Source organism: Phalacrocorax aristotelis, chromosome 16 (assembly GCF_949628215.1).
Source record: "Phalacrocorax aristotelis chromosome 16, bGulAri2.1, whole genome shotgun sequence".
Taxonomy (NCBI): domain Eukaryota; kingdom Metazoa; phylum Chordata; class Aves; order Suliformes; family Phalacrocoracidae; genus Phalacrocorax; species Phalacrocorax aristotelis.
In genome coordinates, this window is record NC_134291.1 from 5,302,262 (window position 1) to 5,325,393 (window position 23,132).

Here is a 23,132-nt window from a genome sequence, read left to right on the forward strand (position 1 = left end):
TAATCTCGAGACTGAAAAACACAGTCCCCTGTTGGGCCCTATACACTTCCTTTGGCTCACAGTATCACGTTGCTATTCTGAAATAGGTAACATAGCCTTAATAGAATAAGAATGTATAGCAGATGTCAGCAGCAGCATTAAAGCTGTTACTTTCCTTTTCTACCACCTTCCTCAGGGGAAATAAATACTCCTTTCTTGCAAAGAAGATAGCTAAAAAAAAGCAGGAAGGGTCACAGTTTAACAGAACTGGTGGCTTTTAACAGCACTACTACACAGCAGTAGAGAAGCTTTCTGGTGCTGAGACAGGTCAAGCAAAACCCAAAAGATTTAAGCCATTTAAGATTCCTTTGGAAGCAGGTGTTTGTTCCTCCTACAATTAGTTAAGTTACTATAACTGAAGATCAGACACCTTGCCAGCAAATAAGGGTCAAAAGAAAGAAAAAAATAACCCTGGAGCAGCTGCCTAAGAGGAAATGGGAATGTTGAAGGAGGGCTGGAGAGGCTGGGTACTTAAAATAGCAGAACTGGCTGTCTAGGCTGCTGCAAGATAGTGGAAGATGCTAGAAACTAATCGGAAGAGCTTGAAGCTTAGCTCTTTCTGGCAGCAAAGTTCACCACAGCCGTGAGTGCTAGAATGCTAGGGAGGGGGAAAGAAACATAGGCTTTGACAGTGAACTTGAACGGCGAAGGCTGTCAATGGACAGGCTCTAACAGACTTACTGAACAATGGGACTACACCTAGAACCCTGCTTAGGCTCTGGTGCTTTGTTGTTGTATATAATGATTTTGTTTGAGTTTTGCCCTTTTGAAGAAAGAAACATCTAAAGCCCTATAACTAAAGTTACAGTGATGTTTTGACTGGGGTAGAGATGCTGTGGTTTTGACGTTCTGGGAGGTACTGGCAGATGAGAAGAGGAAATCTGCCACTATGCTCATCCAGTGGTGGTCAGTAGCCTTATAAAATCCTGCTGAATGACTGTTTTTGTCATGCATGTTGTTATTTTTGGTTCAGCCAGGTGGATCATTTCCACCTCTCCACCAGATCATCTGACACCAAGGATGAGAGCCCCTCGCTTCATCCGGGTAATGCTCAATAACGGCTTCACCTCGGCATCTCTTGGGGACAGAGGCCAACGTGCAAAACCAAACGTATTTCTGGGGCCTCGTGCTCGAGTGGGGGAGGGTGGGTACACTGCCGGTCCTGGCGGGATGCCGGGCGGCGGGATGCAGGGCGGGCTCGGGGACAGGGGAAGGCCGGCTGCTGCTGCGCAGGCCGTGCTGCGCCGGGCACCCACCGGCTGACGGCCGCGGCCGAGCCTCCCTGTGCCGTCCGACGGCCCGCGGGGGAGCCCCAGAGGCCGCCCGCGTCCCCCCTCATGGCAGGCAGGCGCCCGCCCTCACGGCAGCCGCCCCTCGGGCGGGGGAGCCGCGCGGCCCGGAGCCCGGCCGGTGCGGGGGGGTCCGAGCACCGGCAGGCGCCGCGGAAGGGGCCTGTAGCGTCCCAGCCCGTGGCCGCCGCCGCGACGGGAAGGCGGGGGAGCGCGGCCTTCCTCCCGTCACGTCGGCCCTGCGCTTGCCCGGACACATCCGCGCGCGGGCCCTGCTGGCAGCGCCGCGGTTTCCGGAGGGGACGTCGCGCAGTTGCACTGCTGAGCCGGCCGGAGCGAGATGGCGGTGGCACCGTCCGGCCGCCTCGGTGCCCTGCCGGGGCCCAGCGATCGCGCCCGCCTCCGGCCCTCAGGCGGCGGCTGCGGGCCCCGGGGCGGCGGCGAGGGGCGGCGGCTGCCGCGGCGCCGCACGGGCGGGCAGGCGGGAGATGCCGAAGCTGTGCGGGGAGGCCTTCTGGAGGGAGACGCTGCGGAGCGCCCACTATGTGGTGGCGCCCATGGTGGACCAGAGTGAGCTGGCCTGGAGGCTGCTGAGCCGCCGCCACGGCGCCCAGCTCTGCTACACGCCGATGCTGCACGCCCAGGTCTTCCTTAGAGACGCCAACTACCGCCGCGAGAACCTCTACGGCGAGGCCTGTCCCGAGGACCGCCCGCTCATCGTGCAGGTGAGGGGCCGCCATCGCCAGCCGCCCGCCGGGAGGGGCCACCGGCGCCCGCCCGAGCACCGGGAGCGGCGGCAGGCAGGGCCGGGAGGAGCGAGGAGCTCCCCGGGGCTCGCCGTGCCGGGCGCTCTCGGGTAAGGCCGCCAAGGCGGGTCCGCGTCGCCAGCTCTGCCCTCGTCATCCACCCCGGTCGTATTAGCAAATCCAGAGATTTTCTGAAAGCGCGTGAGCTCAGGCTGGTCGTTCTCACCCGGATTTTAAAGTGGTTGTGTAGGATAAGTCTACATAGAGACTTATGTAAGTGAGTCTTCTCTAAATGAGAAGACTAGAGACTCCTGGAATGAGTCTCTGTACAGAAGTCTCATGTTCTTCATCGAAATACCACTAAGAGTACTTGAAGATAAGTGCGGTTTTCTCTTTGTCCCTTGTCAGGCAAGGAGGATGTGGTGTCTTAACCACAGGGGCCTGGAGCACTAACTCCTCACAGGGCTTCAGTCCTCTACACCTTGTCTTTAGAGATAAGTTGCAGCTTGTCTTGTAGAGTCAAGGGTTGTTCTAAATCTGATCCCACTTACAAGGATCACAATCTTTTGAGTAGTTCTCTGAAACCATGAGTTCAGTGCTTAGCTGTAGAAAAAGGATACAAGGACGACAGGGAATGCTTTTAAGCTCATGTTGCTTCTGCTCCTTGAGTACTGTGTGAGGTTCAGGTACTTCCCTCTGCCCCATCCCGAAGAGGGAGATGGGCCTGCGGAGCTGGAGAATAATGCAGGGAAAAGCAGCCGGCATGAGCGGAGCAACGGTGTGATTCCACATGCGGAGCAGTTCAGTAGATGAGGACTCTTCACCCTAGAAAAGAAGTGTCTCCCCTTTCTGAGGGGAGAGATGACAGAAGTCTGTGAAAGAGTGCCTGGCTTGAAGATGACAAATGCAAAACAAGAGTGTTAAGTAAGGGTAGTGCTGGTTATAAACTGCAAAATTTGTTACCATGTACTAGATGCTAAAAGATTGCATGAATTTACAAAGCAAATGAAGAAAAACTCTACTGAGGGTCATTAGGTGCAGGAAACACCGCTTCTGCTTCCAGCATCCTTGAAGATGCTTTCCAGCTCCTGCTGTTCCCTAGATATCTGTTGTTGACCATTATCAGAGCAGGATGAAGTTGACCTTTGGTCTGTCTGAGTAAAGCTTTGTATATGCTCTGTTTTCTGTGGGAGGTAGATCCTTTTTCCACAGAAAAATACAGATGGCAGAAATTTAAATAGTCTTAGAAAGCTCTATGTCTTTTGAACACAGATATTCAGCTCAGTAAGCTGTGTGTTCTGGGCAAGTCTACCAGAAAAGTGTCAATTACTGTGAGCTGCTGTATTTTCCTTTTTCCCACTGGCCACTGTCGGACATAAGGCACAGAACTAACTAGATTAGTTTTGGAATTGACCCAGTACAGCAATCCTTACCGAGTTCTGCAATATTTCTGGGTAGGCTTGGGTTTTGGCCAGAGAGTCTTGGAAATAGATTTGGCAGAGGTGCATCTGAGCCCAGCCTGCTCTGGGGGCTTTGTTTGCTGAGTAAAAATAATCACTGATGTGGCTTGGTCAGAGGCTTGCCATTGTTTCAGTCATCTCTGAGGGAGCTGGCAGAGGAGTTCACAAAGCCACTCTCCATCATTTACCAGCAGTCCCAGAGACCAAGGGAGGCCCCAGATGACTGGAGGTTTCAATATGTGTAAAGAAAGGAGAAATTTTCCCACCCCAAAATTTAGTGGCATTTCTTAACTAATTTGTAAAGTCTTATCCCTGGACAATGCAGGACTACAAATAAAAGTAAATTCTGCTTCTAGAAGTGGCCAATGCGTGATGGTACAGCAAACTTCACAATTTGAATATGAATTCACTGAGGGAGCTGACGGAGGAGCTGGCCAAGCCACTCTCCATCATTTATCAGCAGTCCTAGTGAACAGGGGAGGTCCCAGATGACTGGAGGTTAACAAATGTGACACCCATGTCCAAGAAGGGCCAGAAGGAGAATCCGGGGACCTACAGGCCTGTCAGCCTAATCCTCAGTGCTGGGGAAGGTTATGGAGCGATACATCTTGAGTGAGCTCACCAGGCAAGTGCAGGACAACCAGGGGATCAGGCCCAGCCAGCATGGCTTCATGAAAGGCAGGTCCTGCCTGAACAACCTGATCTCCTTCTGTGACCAGGTGACCCACCTGGTGGGTGAGGGAAAGGCTGTGGATGTTGTCTGCCTGGACTTTAGCAAAGCCTTTGACACTGTCTCCCACAGCATCCTCCTAGAGGAGCTGGCGGCTCATGGCTTGGACAGGTGTACCCTTTGCAGGGTAAAAAACTGGCTGGCTGGCCGAGCCCAGAGAGCTGTGGTGAGCGGAGCTAAATCCAGCTGGTGGCTGGTCACGAGCGGGGTTCCCCAGGGCTCAGTGTTGGGGCCAGTCTTGTTCAATATCTTTATTAATGATCTGGATGAGGGGATCGAGTGCAGTCTCAGTAAGTTTGCAGATGACACCAAGTTGGCCAGGAGTGTCGATCTGCTCGAGGGCAGGAAGGCTCTGCAGAGGGACCTGGACAGGTTGGATCGATGGGTCAAGGCCAATTGTATGAGGTTCAACAAGGCCAAGTGCCAGGTCCTGCCCTTGGGTCACACCAACCCCAGGCAACGCCCCAGGCCTGGGGCAGAGGGGCTGGGAAGTGCCCGGGGGAGAAGGCCCTGGGGGTGCTGGCTGACAGCCGGCTGGGCATGAGCCAGCAGTGCCCAGGTGGCCAAGGAGGCCACCAGCCCCTGGGCTTGTGTCAGCACTGGTGTGGCCAGCAGGAGCCGGGCAGGGATTGGGCCCCTGTGCTCGGCACTGGGGCGAATGCTGGGCTCAGGTTTGGGTCCCTTCAGGACAAGAAGGCCCTTGAGGTGCTGGAGCGTGTCCAGAGAAGGACAGCGGGGCTGGGGCAGGGTCTGGAGCACAAGTGTGCTGGGGGGCGGCTGAGGGAGCTCGGGGGGGTTTAGCCTGGAGAAGAAGGGGCTGAGGAGAGCCCTTCTCGCTCCCTACAACTGCCTGAAAGGGGCTGTGGTGAGGTGGGGGTTGGTCTCTTCTCCCAAGTAACAAGTGACAGGATGTGAGGAAATGGCCTCAAGCTGCGTCAGGGAATGTTTCGAGTGGGTATTAGGAGAAATCTCTTTACAGAAGGAGCGGTCAGGCACTGGAACGGGCTGCCCAGAGAGGTGGGGAAGTCATCGTCCCTGGGGTATTCAAAAAACATGTAGTCGTGGCACTTGGGGACGTGTTGGGTTGACAGTTGGACTTGATGATCCTAGAGGTCTTTTCCAACCTTAATGATTCCATGATTCTGTGATCTCAGAGAAAACAGATGCCTTTTGTGGTTTTAGTTGGTGTCAGCCATAATTTAGGTAGTGCTATAGGGTTTAAGTCACACCTCTGCTCATATGTTTTTGAGTTTAAATCTATATTATTTGAGGATGTGGTTTGTTAATAATGAATTTTAGAAAATCTGTTTAAAATCATAAATAAGAATAGTCTGGCTCTGTCTCTTCAACAAAGCAGCTTCAAATTAACCTAATTTTACTTAATAAATTGTTTTTTGCACTGTGCTTTAAATATAACGTCAATTATATTTAAGACTGAGCATTTGACTAACAGCGCAATGTGTCTATTTCACAATCCACACTAATGTGAATTCATTTTAGAGACAGTGGTGCTCATTGATACCTACAAAGTTTGAATTGTCTCAAGAGCCAGAGACAACACAGGTAACTCTCTTCTTCTGCACGACCTTTATGTAGTAAAATGCTACAGCTGTTTTGTTCTACAGGGGGTTTTAAGAGTTGTTCCCTCTTATTCTTGGGTATTACATGTAAAATATTTGTAGAATATTTCTTTGCCTCTTGAATGCTCATCTTTCTCATTTTTGTCAGTTTTGAAGGTTGAGGATCTTTAGCTGGTAAGTGTCACAGGGGCTTTTTTGTTGTTTTTTTTTGAGAAAGGGTGTTTGCTATTAACTGTGCATATTATGCCTGTTTTCTGCAGCAAGTAGGTACTTCATGACTATGTCACAACTATGTCAGTACTTGAAGAAAGCTCTTCCCTGAGTATTCCTCATCTCTCTGTATTTCTCAGTTCTGTGCCAATGACCCTGAAGTATTTGTCCAAGCAGCACTGTTGGCTCAGGATTATTGCGATGCCATAGACCTAAATTTGGGTTGCCCCCAAATGATTGCAAAGAGAGGTACGTACAAACCTGAACCCTGGATAAACAGAGAAGTGGCATGTTTCAGATGTTAACATTGGCAGTAAAACATCAAGAGGACCAAATTAAGCCTTGGGCAGGGGGGTGGCTGCAGTACTACTGAAGTCAGACTTAGTTACACCCACTTTAACAAATAATGCTTTGTAGTACCTAAAGCAAAAATCAGATATACTAATAATTCATTCCAAAATCTCTTGAGTGACACCTCTTGTGTCTAGAATAGCCTTCAGAAAAAGTACTTTTAGTAAGAGCTTGATTTTCTTTCTGATTTCGGTTGCTCAAACAGCCTAATTTTGCAAAACTGCATTTAAAATTATATCGTGGAGGCACTTAGCATCTCCTATTTCCTTGATACTTGCACAGAGTTTATTCACACTAGCATATGAGAGGATAACGCCTGCTGAATCCCTTAAAGATATTGCAAAGATAGCTATGTTTGAAAACCAGAACCAGTGTTTGAAAGTTTTGGATCACTTAGGATGTTGAGGAAAGATTTGTTCAGTAACTGTCCATTCCTCTTCTAAAATGTCTTCCAAAGACTAATAGGAGATGATCGGTGGTGTACAGGGCAAATAGGTCTTTCAATCTGTTCAGGTTTTATCCTGAAGGGAAGTTTTAAACAGATGGTATAAACCCCTGAAAGTTGGACTTCGAGCTGCTGTGTGAACACACCAGCCTTAGGGAGTGAAAGTAGGGTGTGGGGATTCATTGTTTATCCTGTAAATCTGGGGTGGCATGGGGAACAGAATGATCCAACTCTTCCAGTTTGGGCAGGACAACTCTGTTCCTGCCAGTGAGGCATGTGAGTGTCTGGACCTTTGTATGTGAACCTTGATGAAGGCTGTATGCTTCAGAATCTTACTCATCTGTACAAGTCTGTCATATCCTATTTTATTATAGGTCACTACGGAGCATTTCTGCAAGAGGAGTGGGATCTTCTTCAGAGAATGAGTAAGTCTTTAGAGAGGCTTCACTTTGAGAGGGAATGGGATGAACTCATCACTGAGAGGAGGTTTAGGGATTTTTGGGGAAAGGGGGTGCAGCATGTTTCTTTGGGGAAGGTTGTGTTTGAGTTTGGGTTTTTTTTTTTTTTCCTTTCTTACTGTATTCCAGTGGCACCCTCGAGGTATTTGGTTGGTATCCTACTACAAACTTGTGCTCTTCTGCTAAAAGACTTCAGTACCTGAAACAGACTTTAGGTGAAAGCGAGTCAATTAAATCCCTAATGATGGCTTAGTGGCTCTCCAGCTCTAGAAACAGCAGAACTCACGGTGCCTTACTTCTTCGTTTTGAAGTTCTCGGGTGCCAGGAGTTGTATTTCTGCTTGAAGCCACAGCTGCCCTTTTCTGATCAGCTCGGTGTACTCTTTCTGTCCACACCATAGCAAGTTATGCCTCTCTTCTCCAAATTTGTGTAGGATGTTTTCAGACTATCGGTAGCAGTTGGGAACAGTGTCTTTTTTTTTTTTTTTTTAAGAAATACATTCAGAACTGATTTAAAAGCAAGGTCTTGGTCATTATGTAGGGTTGAGTAGGCGCCTTCACCCCACTTCAAAGCAAGTGTCTGAATCATGAAGTCAGAGAGTCTTCTCTTTGCATTCCCTGTGGTCCAGGTCCAGGTTTGGCACAAAAACACTGCTGAGGACCTGGAAAGATAGAGAGTGCTTCCCTGCCCGGCATGTAACATGGTTGTTAGGGCACTTTTGTTAGGAGTGAAAGATGCAAATCAGAACAGCCTCAAGGTGAGAAGAGAACCCAGGTCATCTAGTTGGGTGAGAACCCAGGCTGTCTAGTAAGAGAGTTGTTGTGTAAAAGGTGGGCAAAGCTTCCCCTTCCTCCTTCTTCCACAGCCTTCCTTAAAATGATGGATTACTATTATCTGCTTGTACCTCTATACACCTTGCTTGCTCCTTTGAAAGGGTGATAGGAAGTACCTATCATTAGAGCTTCTGGGATTTGGGTTAAAAGAAAGCAGGTGACTTTTGGATGAACAAAGAGCTTCTAGAAAAGCTCAAATGGAAGAAGGAGCTTTACAGTATGTGGAAAAAGGGACTGGCCACTTGCAGGAAATATAGAAACGTTGTCAGGGCATGCAGAGATGCAACGAAGAAGGCCAAGGCCCACTTGGAACTAAATCTGGCAAGGGATGTCAAGGATAACAAGGACTTCTTCAAATACATCAGTAATGAAAGAAAGACTGGGGAAGCTGGGCCCACTGCTGGACAAGGTGGGTGCCCTGGTGAGGCAGGATGCAGAGTTACTGAGTGCCGCCTTTGCTTCAGTCTCTACTGTTAAGGCTGGCCCTCGGGCATCCCAGCCCCCAGAGGAGAGAGAGAAAACCTGGAGAAAGACAGACTTGCCCTTGGCTGAGGAGGATTGAGCTGGAGATCATTTAGGCAAACTGGATCCTCACTAATCCGTGGGCCCCGATGGGATGCACCCATGAGTGCTGAGGGAGCTGGCAGATGCTGTTGCTAAGCCACTCTCCATCATCTTTGAAAGGTCATGGAGGACAGGAGAGGTGCCCGAGGGCTGGAGGGTAGGCAAGGTCACTCCAGTCTTCAAAAAGAGCAAGAAGGAGGACCTGGGAAACTACCGGCCTGTCAGCCTCACCTCCATCCCCAGAAAGGTGATGGAACAGTTAATTCTGGAGGTCATCTCCAGGCATGTAGAGGAAAAGAAGGTTATCAGAAGTAGTCAACGTGCATCCACCATGGGGAGATCATGCTTGACCAACCTGATAGCCTTCTATGGTGGCATGGCTGCTGGGTGGGTGAAGGGAGAGCAGTGGATGTTGTTTACCTCAGCTTTAGCAAGACTTTCAACGCTGTCTCCCATAACGTCCTCACAGGTGAGCTCAGGAGGTCAGACGAGGGGACAGTGAGGTGGACTGAGAACTGGCGGAACAGCAGAGCTCAGAGGGTCACGGATCAACGGGGCAGAGTCCGGCTGGAGGCCTGTGCCTAGCGGTGCTCCCCAGGGGGCTGTGCTGGGGCCAGTCCTGCTCAACGTATCCATCAGCGACCTGGGCGAAGGGACAGAGCGTCCCCTCAGCGAGTTCGCTGACGGCACCGAGCTGGGAGGGGTGGCTGACACAGCAGAGGCTGTGCTGGCGTCCAGCGAGAGCTGGGCAGGCTGGAGAGCTGGGCCCGGGGGAGCCTCGGGGAATTCAACAGGAGCCAGTGCCAGGTCCTGCCCTTGGGGAGGAACAACCAACCCCCCGCACCAGCACAGGCCGGGGGGGACCTGCTGGAGAGCGGCTCTGCTGAGAGGCCCTGGGGGTGCTGGGGGGCAGCGAGGTGACCCTGAGCCAGCACCGGGCCCTTGGGGCCAAGGGGGCCAGTGGTGTCCTGGGGTGCATGGAAGGGCGAGTGGGGTTCTCCTCCCCCTCTGCTCTGCCCCAGTGAGGCCACATCTGGAGGGCTGCGTCCAGGTCTGGGCCCCCCAGTTTAAGAAGGAGAGGGAACTGCTGGAGAGAGTCCAGCGGAGAGCTATGAAGGTGATGAGGGGACTGGAGCATCTCCCTGGTGAGGAAAGGCTGAGAGACCTGGGCTTGTTCAGCCTGGAGAAGAGAAGCCTGAGGGGGGATCTCATCAGTGCTTATAAATACCTGAAGGGCGGGTGTCAGGGGATGGGGCCGGGCTCTTTCCAGCGGTGCCCAACGCCAGGCCAAGGGGCCACGGGCACAAGCTGGAACACGGGAAGTTCCACCTGAACATGAGGACGAACCCCTTCCCTGAGCAGGTGCCAGAGCAGGGGCACAGGCTGCCCAGAGAGGCTGTGGGGTCCCTTCCCTGGAGACATTCACACCCTGCCTGGACGCGGCCCTGTGCCCCCTGCCATGGGGGTGCCTGCTCAAGTGGGGGGTGGGATGGGATGAGCTCCAGAGGGCCCTTCCAACCCCCACCACTCTGTGATTGTGTGCCTTTGTACATTATGCATCCAAACTCTGGAAGAGAAAAGAACTTCAGGCATGCCATTGCTCAGTGTTTTTCTGTTGGCTGTCTTCATTAGCTCTCTTTTTAGTAGTTTTCCGATTCCATGCACTGGGTAAGGACTATGGGAGTTTAACATGTTGTTCTGGATTTCACCCTGACTCTGTAACCCACATTTACTACTTAAGTGGGTCCACAGCCTACCTCATTTGATAAGGCTCTGCTTACCATGGACAAGACTTTACTTGTTATGATTATTTGGTGGTAATTTGGAAAGAAGCAAAGGATCTCTTGTAGGAAAGGTAGACAAGCGAGTGTAAATGTTCTTGGCAGAGTAGGAGGAGTACAGTAGCCTGTGACGATAGTAAACCTGTATCAATTATTAAGATTTGAGGGGGTGGTCCTTGAAAGTGAAGTTCTGATGCAGTGGAAACGTTAGGGCTATTAAATGCTGACTGTTTTATGCTTCCTTGTTAGAATGCAGATTTTGTGCTTCATGTTATATGATAACTTGATTAACCTGTGCAATAAGGATTGCAGAGGACTTCTGATTGTTTAAGCTGTGAGAAGTGCATAGCATTAACTTTTTAGGCTTTTTCCATACCACACCCAGTATCAGATCTTGAGGAGAGCAGGCACTTTTCATAGCATTGTGCAGCCCACTTACCTGTCTTTTCAATCTTTCCCAGTTTTACTGGCTAACGAGAAGCTCTCTGTTCCCATCACATGCAAAATCCGCGTTTTCCCAGAAATTGACAAGACAGTGAAGTATGCACAGATGCTGGAGAAAGCTGGCTGCCAGGTAAGGAGGCAGCTGCTCCCTCTACTGTTGCATTGGACACGGGTCTCTATGTAAAGCATCTGATGACCAGATCTTGGTGTACTGTGGAGATGAATAGGCTACATTGTTTTACAGACAGAGAAAAACGGGATGCGGAGAGATTGTATGTATCTGCAGTCATAGGCAGCAGGTCAATAGTACAATATGGAAGACATCATGACTTCAGAGTCTGTCTTGTAATCACGGCACAGGGGGGCATCCTTCACTGTGGCTGAGCGTCTCAGTCTAACGTAGTGCTGCACGAGGCAGTGCGAATGCATGAAATCCACAGGGCTATAGAAAAACCAGTATCAAAGATGGCCACCACTAGTGAAGAACCAGGCAGCCTTCTGGGATTTAACTCCAGTGAATTTGTAAGAGACGGTCCGTAGTTAGAGCCAGTACCAACAGTATTCAGGCCTTCTGTGGAGGAGCAAGCTAGATCGATGTATCACAGATTCCAAAGTGAATCACAAACGGGAGCCAATGCAATAGGAAATCTGTAGGTTCTCCCAAGGTACAATCTTGCCATGCTGTGGAGTAGCAAGCTGAAAGAAGCCCAAGACCATGCCATGGTAGGTGAGCTGCTGTTATCTTTTCTGTGATACCAAAGTCCCTGCACTGTTGAAATAGCAGTGAGAATTCAGTGGCATCCACAAAGTGTATGGGCTGAAAGGAAATGTTTGTCAGTGGATTTGTTCCAGTGATTCCAACACGTGAAAAGTAAATGTAACTTTGTGTTCCAGCTGCTGACTGTGCACGGCCGTACTAAAGAACAGAAAGGACCGCTTGCTGGCGTGGCGTCTTGGGAGCACATTCAAGCTGTCAGGTTAGTGAGCAGTACCCACCTGAGCGGATTTCTGCTAACGCGCTATGAAGGTAAATTTTAAGCGGAGTGTGCAGTGGCACTGAAGGGCAAACAAATTTGTGGGAGAGGAGTAGAATTTCTGGGTTGACTCTAAACATTCTAATTGTCGATTTTATGCATCTCTTTTATTCATTGGTACAGAAAAGCTGTAAGCATTCCTGTATTTGCAAATGGAAACATCCAGTGTCTCAGCGATGTGGAAGAATGTATCCGTAAGACAGGAGTGCATGGCGTCATGAGTGCAGGTAAAGAAAATGAACTTTTGATCATAATAGATGAGAATATGAACTCTGTCTTACTCTTTTAGCAGCACCATATATATTAAAAGCCTACGTCGGACAGATTTGATTGAAAGCTGAGTGGCCGTTCTCTCTCCTCTTACCCGGGCCATCTCCAGGAATTGCTTAAGATTTGTAAGAATTGTTATGTTGGACTTGCAGTGCTGCTGAGTGGACAGCTCAAATTTAATTACTTGACAAAGACATATGGGACTTCTTTGTCCCGGAATATTTGCATGACATCTGGTAATCAGTGGAATGGTTTTTGAATGGATCTTGATGCAGTAAAGTGCATCCACTGATTAACATTCCTGCAGGTGGTTTGTGTTGGGTGGGGACAAGAAAGAACTGGCCTAACTTCCTACAGGAAGAGCTGGATAGACATCAGAAAGAGCTTCCAATCACTCGCACAGTCAAAGCAACGAACCTTTTTTCCTGGGAGGCTGTAGAATCTTATTTTTAGAAAATACTGATTAACAAAAGGCTTGTGAAACTAGTGGAGAGAAGCAGAGTGCAAAGCAGCGTGTAACATGAGCCAGACAAATGTGAATGCAGATATAAGGGAAGACATCCATTGTCCAAGTATTTACCATTGGGCAACAAAAGCAGTAATTTATCTTTTTTTTTTTTTTTTTTTTACTGTTTTTGTGTTAAGATTGGGCGCCTTTCTGGAAAATGTCCTTTAATTAGATATGAGCTATTTGGCTCAGTTAAGAATTGTATAGTGAAGTCTAGTATTCTGAGGTCAGGCTAGAGTTATATGGGCGCTGTGTTCCTCTTTATGAGTACGTGCTGATGTGACTGGCTGGTAGAATCACAGCAGAGCTGATCAAGCTTGAGAGCCTCGTTGTTTTTTTTTTTTTCTTTCCTGTTCCAATCCTGAAATGAAAGTTTGAGTATTTCTTTTCATTCCCTAGAAGGTAATCTTCATAACCCAGCTTTGTTTGAGGGCCGAAACCCATTGGTGTGGGAGATGGCTGAGGAGTATCTGGAGATAGTGCAGAAGTACCCTTGTCCATTGTCTTATGTTAGGGCTCATCTCTTCAAGCTCTGGCATCACACGTGAGTATCTCCAGAGAACTCTTAATGTTTTCAGGGCTCATCCTGCTTAGCAAGCATCTGGCTTTCCAGGACAAGGATTTATTTGGCCAGAATTAGTATGCTGCAAGGTTTTCTTTCCTGGACCTGGCTGGAGAGAATGTGGGCTGAGGCCTTTATGCTCCACTGCCTATCTGCGAAACAGGGCATGGGGAATGAACAAGTTACCACAGGATAAGCTAGGGCGTGAGCTCACAGCACATCAGCTACCGCGGGGTAATAGCCCATATGCACACATGCACTTTATGGCAAATGGGAGTTAACAAAGTCCTTGTTCATTGAGAGGGCGGCTGTCCTGCATTTATTGTGGAGTAAGAGCATGGCCATGGGCAGTTACTGAGGAGCAGCTGATGCATTGTACGTTCATGTTAGCTTATCTCGGTACCGTGGTTGTATGCCAAGTATTTGTTCAGAAAATAGGAGCAGGTACGTGTACTTTTCTCTGGGCTTACAAGAAAAAAGATAAGCTTCTACCAAAGGCAAGTGCAGCAAGACAAAAATCTATGAAAAGCATTTATAAAGACATTTTTAGTTGATCTCCTCGGTCTAGCAATAATGAATAAATATGACTTGATGTTTGGGATTTGCCTCAGGCTTCAAGTTTACCAGCAGCTGCGTGAAGAATTAGCAAAAGTGAAGACTCTAGAGGGCATTGTAGACGTCAACAGGGAGCTGAAACTACGATGCCAGGTACCAAGAGGGGCCCTCATCTCCCAGAACAACACTGTCCGCACGTGGTGGGAACTTTCTGTGTATGTCGTGCAGTTGATGTCTGTTAGCCACTGCACTGGAACTTGGTGGCTTGCCAGCCTTGATATCGGTAGTTTGCTACAGTAGCAGCCCCTTAAGCCTGAACAGCTTTACAGGGGATAAAGTTGATTTAGGAGTTACAAATCTGCTTCATTTAATCTGTCTTAGTAGAGGCTTTTTGCCTATATTTAACTGTCAGTAACTGTTGGTTTAAATTTCACTTTGTGGTTTCCTGGAGCTTGAAGTATTATTTAGAGTATTTCCTGAGAAATCCAGAAGAACTGACTGTAACTCTCTGCTGCAGGAGGAAATAGCTAATCAGAAAGAAGGGGAAAAGCCAAAAGAAGGGTTGCCTTTTTTCCACTGGATCTGTCAGCCATACGTCAGGCCAGGGTGAGTTTTCTATTCCGACAGGGACCTGGTACCCACAGGCCTTTCCACCCGAACTGTCAGTACAGAGCCATCCAGTTCTGTTCTCGGAGCTTACATTCATTTGAAAATAAGTGAAGACTTTGGATTATTTTTATTCTGTTTTGGTTTTTTCCTGGTTATCGCTTTGTTCGTGGGAATGTTGCTCATTGTATGCATCTTCTCCTTTAGATCCTCCTCAGGTTTCTCTCTCTCTGGAAAGTAAAGACCAAGAATTCCACTGTAGCTCAGAAAGAGAACCTGGTGTGCAACAGTTGTGCTACTTGACAGTACTCTATTGTTAGATGTGACACGAATGTTGCTGTAACTGCCAGGGTAGCAAAGATGGGAACTAAACTGTATTCTCTAAAGGGTGCTTTTGTTGCATGGACAAGCTTTTCAGATAGCTTATTCCCTTTCTTTTGTGAAAATTGAGCTGAAGAAGAGAACGAGCATGTCAAGATTAATACTTAAGTACATACTGAATTGAATTAAGTAAATACTTAAGTAAAACGTGGGAATAACAAGTACATAACTAATTTAACTGGTCAACTTTAATTGACTTCCCCACCGATATATCTGGCACTGTGTCTGTTACTACAGCCAGTGTTAATAAAGAAGTTAGGTTTTTCTGTTCACTTCTAAGGGCAACGACACATCCTTGTAATTTAGCCATTATAGAAAGGCTTCCAGTTTACCCAGATTTCTGTAAACCACAACAGTGGCCAGGGACCAGCTGCTTCTTCCCTTCAACTTACGACAGTATTCACTGTTTCAGGCCAAAGGAGAGATGCAAGGAGAATGGAGCCAGTGGGACTGAAAAAGGTGTGCTAGGGAAACGTGCTCTGGAAGAGGAGGAAGATGGAAATTCTGAGCTTCTGTCAAAGAATAAGCAAAAAAAGAAGTTAAGAAATCCAAATAAAAGCTTTGATCCATCTTTAAAACGTAAGTTCCATTTAATGGCATAAATACATGGAAGGTTGCTGATACCACATTTGCCATAAATTGCCCCTACTTTATTTTCCTTGTTTATGTAGTTGTAGAAACTTCTTTAAAAAGAGGGGGGATTATCGGGAAATTCTGGTAGTAGTGAATGTGATTCAAGTTATGTTCATTAGTAAAGGAAACAAGGATCAAAGAAGCACCTCACTGATCCACGACAAGCATCTTTTTAACGTCAAAATGCTTCACAAACTAAATTGTAGCTGTCATTAGTATTTTAAATTGAAATTTCATATGTGTTTCAAGCAGATGTCCTCCTCTTTTACACTTGACTTAAGGATTAAAACTTTCTATGTTTGGATTTAGCTTAGAGGCACTAAAAAAGTCAAAGTATCTTTACCTTTGCACTGTTCTTTGAGGTACTCTTTATTTCAAAAAGAGTCTCTCCTTGGCTAGAAGAGTGCCAAGCTTTGCCTGATCCTGGTTTTTTTTTTTTACTTACTTCTTCCATATAAAAATATCATTGCTGAAATCAGGTCTCTCTCTTTTCCAGCCAAATATGCAAAGTGTGATCAATGTGGAAACCCTAAGGTAAGTCAGTGCCAGTGTCCATTAAAGCATTTCCATTAAATGGAAATTGAATTAACCATGTAGTGGTCAATGGCTCAATGTCCAGATGGAGATCAGTGATGAGCGGTGTCCCTCAGCGATCTGTACTGGGACCAGTGCTGTTCAGTATCTCCATCAATGACACAGGCGGTGGGATCGAGTGCACCCTCAGCAAGGTTGCAGACGACACCCAGCTGAGCAGTGCAGCTGACACGCCTGAGGGACACGATGCCATCCATAGGGACCTGGGCAAGCTCGAGAAGTGGGTCCATGTGAGCCTCCTGAGGTTCAAGGGCAAGCGCAAGGTCCTTCTCCTGGGTCGGGGCAATCCCCGTATCAACACAGGCTGGGGCACGAAGGGGTGGAGAGCAGCCCTGCAGAGAGGGACTCGGGGGTGCTGGTGGATGAAAGGCTGGACATGAGCCGGCAATGTGCACTTGCAGCCCAAAAGGGCAACCGTCCCCTGGATGCATCCCCAGCAGCGCGGGCAGCCGGGCGAGGGAGGGGTCCTGCCCCTCTGCTCCGCTCTGTGAGACCCCCCTGCAGTGCTGCCTCCAGCTCGGGGCTCCTCAGCACGGGACAGACACGGGGCTGTTGGGCTGGAGCCCCTCTGCTGTGAGGCCGGGCTGGGAGAGCTGGGGTTGTTCAGCCTGGGGAAGAGAAGGCTGCGGGGAGACCTTATGGTGGCCTTCCAGTGCTTAAAGGGGGACTATAAGAAATCTGGGGTCAAACTTCTTAGCAAGGCCTATTGCGACAGCACAAGGGTTTTAAACTAAAAGAGGGCAGTTTTAGACTAGATGTAAGAAATTTTTCATTATGAGGGTGGTGAAACACTGGCACAGGTTTCCCAGAGGTGATAGATGCCCATCCCTGGCAACATCCAAGGTTGGGCTGGACGGGGCTCTAAGCAACGTGCTGTAGCGGAAGCCATCCCTGCTCACTACAGGGGGGTTGGTCTCATGACCTTGAAAGGTCCCTTCCAACGCACACTATTCCGTGATTCTGAATCCTGAGGTAGGGCCACGCCAGTGTCCGGCCATGCATGTGTACCAAGTCCTGCTGATGGGGGGGGGGGGGGGGGGCAGGGAAAAAAGGTCCATACTTTGGCAAAAGCCTTGTAACTATTAACTGTAACCAGTCGCTGAGGTGAAAGTGCTACAGAAAAATCACCGACACACGTAGGTTCTTTGAGATCATTTGCCTTCCTTTCCAAAAAAGTGCAGTCTTATTGCTGCTGAGGATATTTATTGCTAAGGCAGTTGAGTGAGCCAGGTGAACTTCCCAAGAGGTCTTTGCAAAAACTCCAAACTTCCAGTCATCTCACATGTATGTTCTTCCGGGAAATTAAAACCAAACACCCTCTTCCTAGAGCTAGTGGTGGGTGGTGTTTCTCTGCAAGGATTTAGACTTTGACTAACCGGTGTGGTTGCTGGGGTACCGATACAAATATTTAAACATCATCACAGTATAGTCTAGTGTGTGTCAGGCAGCAGCTCTGGTTTTTGTTGGGGTGGGATCTATGCCCTCAATCGGAACGTGCACCTTGTCACTCACAGCTCGTTTCGCCAGCATTAACATCAACTTTCACAATGTTAAACAAGCCAGCTGTTTTCCAGGTTGTGTAGAGCATATATATTCAACTTCATATATGAAACTTCAAATATTTGATATTTGAAAAGACTTTATTGGGTTTTTTTGGTTTGTTTTCCATTGGGGAACAGACCTGCTTCCTTGACAGGGAGACGTTGCTGAGCTGAGTGTGCAGAGTGTATTTATCGCTGCTAACAGCCTCCCTGTGCACGCAGCCGTACAAGGAGGGCGTAAGATGCAAGGAATGAGTCTGTGCTCTAGCTGAAAAAGTAGCATTACAGCTGGGGGGGTGGGGAGTCAGGGCGAGGCGCAGGTGCAGGTGCTCGCTGTTGTAGCACTGTGGTAGCACCTTAGAAGCAGCAGCCAGCTGGGGCTCAGCTTGGAGCTGCAGCTACAGGAGAAAAGTTTTTCTTGCCGTGGCCATTATTGGGAGCCCTGGCACGGTCACCTGGCCTGCTTTCAAAGCCACCCTGGGTCATAGCCAAGCGACACAGCTCGGTGCGTCAATGGTGCTTGTCAGACGCTGGGCGCAGGCTCATATTTGTTTTGCTCGTACATCATTGCACTGCTGCAGGCAGCTCTGGCAATCCTGTGGCTCAGCCTGTATTTTTGTTTTCCTAGCTCAGATGCGGCTCAGTTGTGTCACAGAATGGGGGAGAACAATAAAAAGGGGGTAGGGAAAAATCAGCCAAGGGTTCCCTAAACATGATGGAGGTTTCAGTTGCGGTGGTGGGAGGCCCCCCCCCCCCGCCAAACCACCCCATTTTCCTAAATGAACACCCCTGGCTAGCTCGTCTGGTAGGGCCAAGTTGTCACCCAGCCAAGACTCAGCTGCTGCTGTCCCTAAGGGTCATACATTATACTTTAGTATATACTCAGGTGTATTTTAAGTTGCAAGTAGGGGAGCAATTGCTCTGGTAACAGTTATTTTCGGGGTAGCCGCAGCTGGCATGTCAGGCACCGCGGTTCACATGCTGCTTCTGCGGAGACCTGCAGCGCGCTCGCCTGCCACAAATGGTGTAGCGCGTGTCCCGACGCGCTCGTGGCACGCGCCTGCGTTGCATAGCTCGGGCTGCCCAACAGCATCCTGATGGCGCAGAAAGTGAAGGTGGATTTTTTTGTTTGTTTGTTTTTGGTTCCCCATGTACAAATAGTCTCTAGCTGGGGCTCCCCCCCCCCATGTCATCAACTCTGTCGGCTTCATTAGACTGAGGTGTGACTGCCTAACACCAATTCCATGGCTTTCTCCAAAGGTCTGAACGTGCAGAGATGTACTGTTGTTGCTTTTGTTGCTTATTATAGTAAGCAATAATTTTATTTTCACTGATACAAGCTTGTTTCCCCCCTCCCCATCTCAACCCAGGGCAATAAATGTGTATTTAACATGTGCCGAGGATGCTGTAAGAAAAGAGCATTCAAAGAGACAGCAGACTGTCCAGGTAAGTGCTGCTGGCCGGGCAAGTCACTGAGCAAATGTCTCACCTCCCAGGTATATTCGTTACTTCAGTCTCTGGTTTGAGGGGTGTGGGTGTTAGTCTACATACATAGCTACCTAAAATTTTATAGTACCACTTTAAAAGTCTGCTCTTCCTTCTATGTACGGTCTTTCTTCTGCTTCCAAAGCCCTGGGGTCCGTCGCTACCAGACTATGAGGGCCGATGCTTTAGAACTGTAAGGAATGAGCTGTTCTGTTTATCGGTGCGGTCATCTCATTGCGGGTTCTTTTTTCCCCCCACCCCATCCTTGCATCTTCAGGTCATGGATTACTTTTTAAGACCAAATTTGAAAAATCCCTTTCATGGCAGAGTACTCAAAGAGTAATTCAAACCCCAGAGATCAGTCGGAGAGGAGATGCAGCTGTGGGGGGGACTGCTGTACTGACGGAGGCTGCTGACAGTGCGGTGTGAAGCCTTGGAAATGAACAGTTACAGAGCTCCTGCCAGGCCTGTGCTTCCCTGGGCCAAAGAACATGCTGTCTCCAGCTCACCGTCAGCTGCGTGAACGTGTTCCACAGGTTTATTTTAAGTTCTGGAAAAGTTTTATTTAAGTAAAAAGCTGCTTACTCAGGGAATTATCCTGCATTTGAAATAAAAAGGATGCAATTCAGTTCCTCATGCTGTGTTTTAAAGACTGAAAATGCTGCATTTTTTGGGTGGGGGCAACCGCTACAAGCTGCCATCACGCTCTGCCTTTTGTATGCTCATTAACCCTTCACGTCCTGTTTTTAATATTAGGGAATAAATTTCTTTATTAGAACAGCCTTCTGGCGCGCTGAAAATAGCAATGTCAGCGAGTGCGTCGCTCACAGAAAACGTGTCACATCGTCTGAGTTTCAGCAGGCCCGTCTTCAGTGCCGAAAAGAATCCAGCAGTACTTTGAAAACATGAATGTAAAACTGTAAGATGTTGCTTTAACCCCATTGTGTCTTAACAAGTACTAGTTTTATAGAGTAGGATAAAGCTTTACAGTCTCCCATGAGCCAAAAAGGCTGGGGGGGGAAATGAAATCGATATTTTAATAGAGAGGGTTGTCTCAAATTACGTGCTAAGTTAGACCCAAGTCCGTGAACCTTCCCCTGCTCAAAATCTCATACTTAGAATGATCATATAATTTTGTCCTTCCCACCTGATAAATCCTGTGAGAAATATGCCAAAACCAGATGCAGGCCTACACATGCAAGACTCCCAGTCTGGCTTTTACCCTTTTTCCCCATGGGCTTTGTGTGTCTCCTAGGCCCTCCATCAGTGCAGCCTTCCAGCAGCTTGCTTCTGTAAAGAATGCCAGCAGTGAAAAGAAAGAAAAACACAGACAAACAAACAAAAAAACCATACCACCAACCCCAAATCAGCACTAGTGTGCAGCTGTTTAATAGACAGACAAAAGGGAAGTCAAGCGAGCCCATGCTTAAGCTAGACTAAACAAAGCCTAGCTCAGCTTTGACACTTCATCTCCCTGGGGCCTGCTTTCTGACTGCCGTTACCCCACTGCACGCGGTGACCCTGCTGCAGCACTGCTGCCACCCATCTTACTGTGCAACAACCGCCGGCCTGGTCGTGCTTTCCTTCTTGTCACACGCGGCTTTCCGAAGGGAACACCGTGACGATGCGTTGTGGAGCCTGTAAGCCCTGCAGTTCAGCCACGCTGGGTCTGGCAAAGCTGGCACGCAATGAATGACCCCTGTGTAGCACTAGAGCCTTTAACTGTACAATTAGCAGGACTTAAACTACTGGTCTGCCAAGGGAAGTGGAGGACAAAAAAAAAAAAACGGGGTGGAAAAAAAGCCCGGGGGGTGGGGGATGGACAGGGGAGGTTGGGGGGGTGGGGTGGTGGTGGACGGGACATTAGGAGAAAGAAGGAAATAGGGTGTGGGAACAGCAGTGTTACCAGCCTGGCCTGCGTCCTGAGCAACCCTTCCTGCCCCTCAAGCGCCTTGCCTGAGCCCGAGAGCCTGCCAGGCTCCGATGGGTTTAGGGCCCAACCGCTGCACTAGCCCCAGCCCTGCCACCGCATCAACCCTCTGCTTCACATGGCCCATCAAGGGAGCAGGCAGACTTTCGCATGCCTGCCCTGCTTGCTCGACTAAGTGTGCCTGTTTCAAGCCAGTTTGCCTCCATGGAGGCAGGTTTCATCAATAACTGGTCTTAGGTTTTGGGTTGGTGGCTTTTTTGGCTTTGGTTGTTTTTTTCCATTTTTGTTTTAATTTACGCTAGGCTGGTGTGTAACCTAACATTTCTCTAACAGCCTACTCCAGCCCTGTACTGGCCTGTAACAAGAGATTATGTTGTGGTTGAGCTGTCGGTTTCTTTAAGCAAATAAAGGCAGCAACTTGCCACCACGATGTGTAGCAAGTGGACCGTCTTACAGCACGTAGCGACGTGTGCTGAGTGGGTGGGTAGTCTGTAGTGCCACTTTCTGGTCTCTAGTTCTGAGCAGTTGCTGGTTGGAGGGTTTGGCTGGGTAAGGGGCTGCTTCATTTCACAAACAAAACAGCTCATCCTGTTTTAGCTGGGGCTACGTGTTCTTACGTTCAACCTGTACAACAGAACCTCCACAGACTGGAGCCGACTTAGGTGCGTACCTGACACGAATTTAAAATAAAATAGGTCATTTAGCATCAACGCTAGCCCTGGTATTGCTGTTTTGAACACAACTGGGATGACAGGAGCCAGGAGGGAGGCTTCTATGGTTTCTTTCCTTGATGCTTCATCTGGCTGACATTTATTTTTCTACAATCCCAATTGCTGAGATTCTTCCTCTGCCTGTCAGAATCTGTCAGATAATCCCTTTTGGAAGCTACACTGCGTCTATTAATCATACAATCATTGAATGGACTCACAGAATCATTAAGGCTGGAGAAGACCTCTAGGATCATCAGGTCCAACCACCAACCCAACACCCCCAGGCCTCCTAAACCATATCCTGAAGTGCCACGTCTACACGTTTTTTGAACACCCCCAGGGACGGTGACTCCCCCACCTCTCTGGGCAGCCTCTTCCAATGCCTGACCGCTCCTGCCATAAAGACACTTTTCCTAATATCCAACCTAAACCTAAACTTGAGGCCGTTTCCTCTCAGCCTATCACTTGTTATTTGGGAGAAGAGACCAACACCCACCTCACTACAGCCCCTTTCAGGTAGTTGTACAGAGCGATATGGTCGTCACATGAAAGGAAATGAACAAGAAACCCAGCACCTGTAATACTTGGTCTGCATAAAGCACTGCCAAAGCGTCCTCTCAGTGCATAAGAGCCCTTGCCTTGGAAAAGAAAGATTACTGAACAGTAATAAACCAAAACCCAAAAGTGTCTCCAAAGTCAGAAAACAAATGCAGCACCATACGCTGCTGAAAATGGGGAAGACCCTTCCCTGCCCCACCCCCAGTCAAAAGAAGGGCTCAAGACTTTTTTTTTCCTGACAGAGACACGGCACTTTCAGCAATCAGAAGATACCATCATGCCCTATTTTGTTTTATAAGCCATTTCTAACATGTTTTTTGACTTCTCGATAACCATTCCTTGCTTATGCCCACGTGTGTGCGTCATGCAGGCACGTGTACGCACACCCCCTCGAGCCCTGGCAAGGTCAGTTTGTATTTCCTAACCTGCATTAAAAACTGTGTGATAGTTCACAGTCATGAGTTCACACACGGAACGGCATGCTGAAAAAACACCCTGAACTACTAGTAGCCATAGACTTACTCAATCCATGGAGAAACATTCTCATTCAAAGCATTAATGCCAAGAAAGCCCACAAGGAAGATGAACCGATCACTAAGCAGAGCACGTATGTGAAGCAGAGGCCTTGGCCTACCCTTGTGCCAGTCACCCTTGTGCTCACTTCCTTCTACTCCAGGTTGAAATGTTCCTCTTTCGTCAGGCACCTTCCCCATCACACGAGCATCTGCATCGCAGTCTCTCTGGGCATTTGCCTACATCTAGCCAGCCTTTACCCAGCCTTTCCCATTCATTCACACCAACTCCTCTAGAGGGACCGCAAGAGGTAACAGCTCCA

General features: G+C 48.6%; 1 protein-coding gene and 1 long non-coding RNA gene across 2 annotated transcripts; one reads left to right on the plus strand and one right to left on the minus strand.

Moving 5' to 3' along the window:
• Window positions 1-1,646: 1,646 nt before the first annotated feature.
• Window positions 1,647-19,727, plus strand: DUS1L (dihydrouridine synthase 1 like). Its single transcript, XM_075111511.1, has 13 exons — window positions 1,647-2,053; window positions 6,195-6,303; window positions 7,225-7,275; window positions 10,948-11,060; window positions 11,825-11,907; window positions 12,088-12,191; window positions 13,142-13,286; window positions 13,916-14,012; window positions 14,377-14,465; window positions 15,259-15,425; window positions 15,976-16,013; window positions 18,985-19,060; window positions 19,377-19,727. The coding sequence occupies exons 1-13, from the start codon at window positions 1,817-1,819 to the stop codon at window positions 19,526-19,528; spliced, it is 1,461 nt and encodes a 486-aa protein (XP_074967612.1). The 5' UTR covers window positions 1,647-1,816; the 3' UTR covers window positions 19,529-19,727.
• A 120-nt stretch (window positions 19,728-19,847) lies between these two features.
• Window positions 19,848-22,778, minus strand: LOC142065419 (uncharacterized). Its single transcript, XR_012663413.1, has 3 exons — window positions 20,651-22,778; window positions 20,247-20,389; window positions 19,848-19,994 (listed from the first exon to the last, which is right to left on the minus strand). It is a non-coding gene; the product is annotated as an uncharacterized LOC142065419 (long non-coding RNA).
• Between the last annotated feature and the right edge of the window lie 354 nt (window positions 22,779-23,132).

Bases quoted from the DNA above. Each gene is read 5' to 3' on its own strand.
- DUS1L (XM_075111511.1), top strand. From the start codon at position 1,817: ATGCCGAAGCTGTGCGGGGAGGCCTTCTGGAGGGAGACGCTGCGGAGC. The intron at 2,054-6,194 runs GTGAGGGGCCGC...TGTATTTCTCAG, and splicing joins ACCGCCCGCTCATCGTGCAG to TTCTGTGCCAATGACCCTGA. The intron at 6,304-7,224 runs GTACGTACAAAC...ATTTTATTATAG, and splicing joins CCAAATGATTGCAAAGAGAG to GTCACTACGGAGCATTTCTG.